Source organism: Priapulus caudatus, unplaced genomic scaffold (genome assembly GCF_000485595.1).
Source record: "Priapulus caudatus unplaced genomic scaffold, Priapulus_caudatus-5.0.1 Scaffold2598, whole genome shotgun sequence".
Taxonomy (NCBI): Eukaryota; Metazoa; Priapulida; class Priapulimorpha; order Priapulimorphida; family Priapulidae; genus Priapulus; species Priapulus caudatus.
The window spans coordinates 19503-20979 of record NW_014579659.1 but is presented as its reverse complement, the minus strand read 5'-3'; the positions used below and the strand labels follow the sequence as shown (position 1 = coordinate 20979).

The 1477-nt window shown below is 55.9% G+C and overlaps 1 protein-coding gene across 1 annotated transcript in view; it reads left to right on the top strand.

The window, feature by feature from the left end:
- The window catches only part of LOC106818866, a 9533-nt gene that overhangs the window by 5505 nt on the left and 2551 nt on the right, over positions 1 to 1477 (top strand). Inside the window, exon 2 of the mRNA XM_014823537.1 lies at positions 1346 to 1472. Within this exon, the coding sequence (XP_014679023.1) occupies positions 1346 to 1472 (127 nt within the window). The remainder of the gene's footprint in view (positions 1 to 1345; positions 1473 to 1477) is intronic.

Genomic DNA, 1477 nt, shown 5'->3' with positions numbered 1-1477 from the left:
TCTCTCTCTCTCTCTCTCTCTCTCTCTCTCTCTCTCTCTCTCTCTCTCTCTCTCTCTCTTTCTCTCTCTCTGTATGAAATCATTCAGTTCAACACTTCACTGGAAACACAGCGGGGCATCAGCAGCCGCATGGTCGTAGCAGCATCGTTCTGGTGAGTGGGAGTACTGAAGACTGGAAGGCTGAAGTGATGCTCCCTTAGTTACTATAACGACGAAGCAGCGGATGAGGAGAGGATGAGGATGAGGATGAGGATGCGCGCAGCATCCGCGGCAATCAGTGATCAGTGAAGCCTCGGTCCACTCATCAGTCGGCGGCACACGTTGTCGTAATCAATCTGTCGCGATTGTCGGATGATGTCGGAAGCCCCGGGGGGATCGGCAGCATCCGCATCCCTCGCGCTCGATGCTCGAGCCGATTCACCGAAGCCACACGATGGGGGGATGAAGCGCGAGCGACCGGTTGTCGTGGCGATGGTGCACATGGGAGAAATGGCCTGAGGGGGGTGAGTGGGCATTAGCATAGGTCGGCCTTTTAGATCTGTCTGTATGTCTGTTTGTCTGTCTGTTTGTCTGTCTGTCTGTCTGTCTGTCTGTCTGTCTGTCTGTCTGTCTGTCTGTCTGTCTGTCTGTCTGTTTGTCTGTCTGTCTGTCTGTCTGTCTGTCTGTCTGTTTGTCTGTCTGTCTGTCTGTCTGTCCGTCAGTCTGCCTGTCCGTCTATCTATCTGTCAGCTCTCACAACATCTCCTTTGTGTTTTCCAGGAAACGGCCGGTGTGAGCATGGTGGCGCCCTCTGGTCAGCACCGGCTGTGCGGCAGACGCGCGCTCTGCGCGTGGGATCGTCATGGCAACCGTCACCTAGCAGACGACGACGCGAGGAGATGGCAGCGGCAGCGCAGACGGACAGACGATCGGCAAGGAAACACTGTTGCACCAGAAACGCAGATGTGCTGAGAGGAAACAGTGCTGCACCGGAGGCACGGGCGAATGAGAAGGGATGATGTTGCACCGGAAATGCAAGCAATCGGAGAGGAAACTGTGCTGTGCTCGAAATACAGACGATCCGGCAGTAAAAACTGTGCTGCGCCGAAAACACGGACGAACTGAGAGGAAATAGTGCTGCGCCGAGAACACGGACAAGCTGAGAGAAAATTGTGCTGCACCGAAAACAATGGAATAGCTCAGAGGAAACACTGCTGCGCCGAAAACAGGGAAAGGCTGAGAGGAAATGGCGCTGTGCCAAAAACACAGCCGAGCAGAGTGGAAATAGTGTTGCGCCGAAAAATCGGACTAGGATTCGACGTCCGGCGTCGGTCAAGCGGTCAATCGGACCGGGCACAGCGCGTATGTGCGGATGAGGAGGCAGAGAGAGCGTGGCTTCCCATGACGACGACGGGAGTGAGCGTGATGCGCGGTGCGGATGAGGAGGCAGAGAGAGCGTGGCTTCCCATGACGACGACGGGAGTGGGCGTGATGCGCG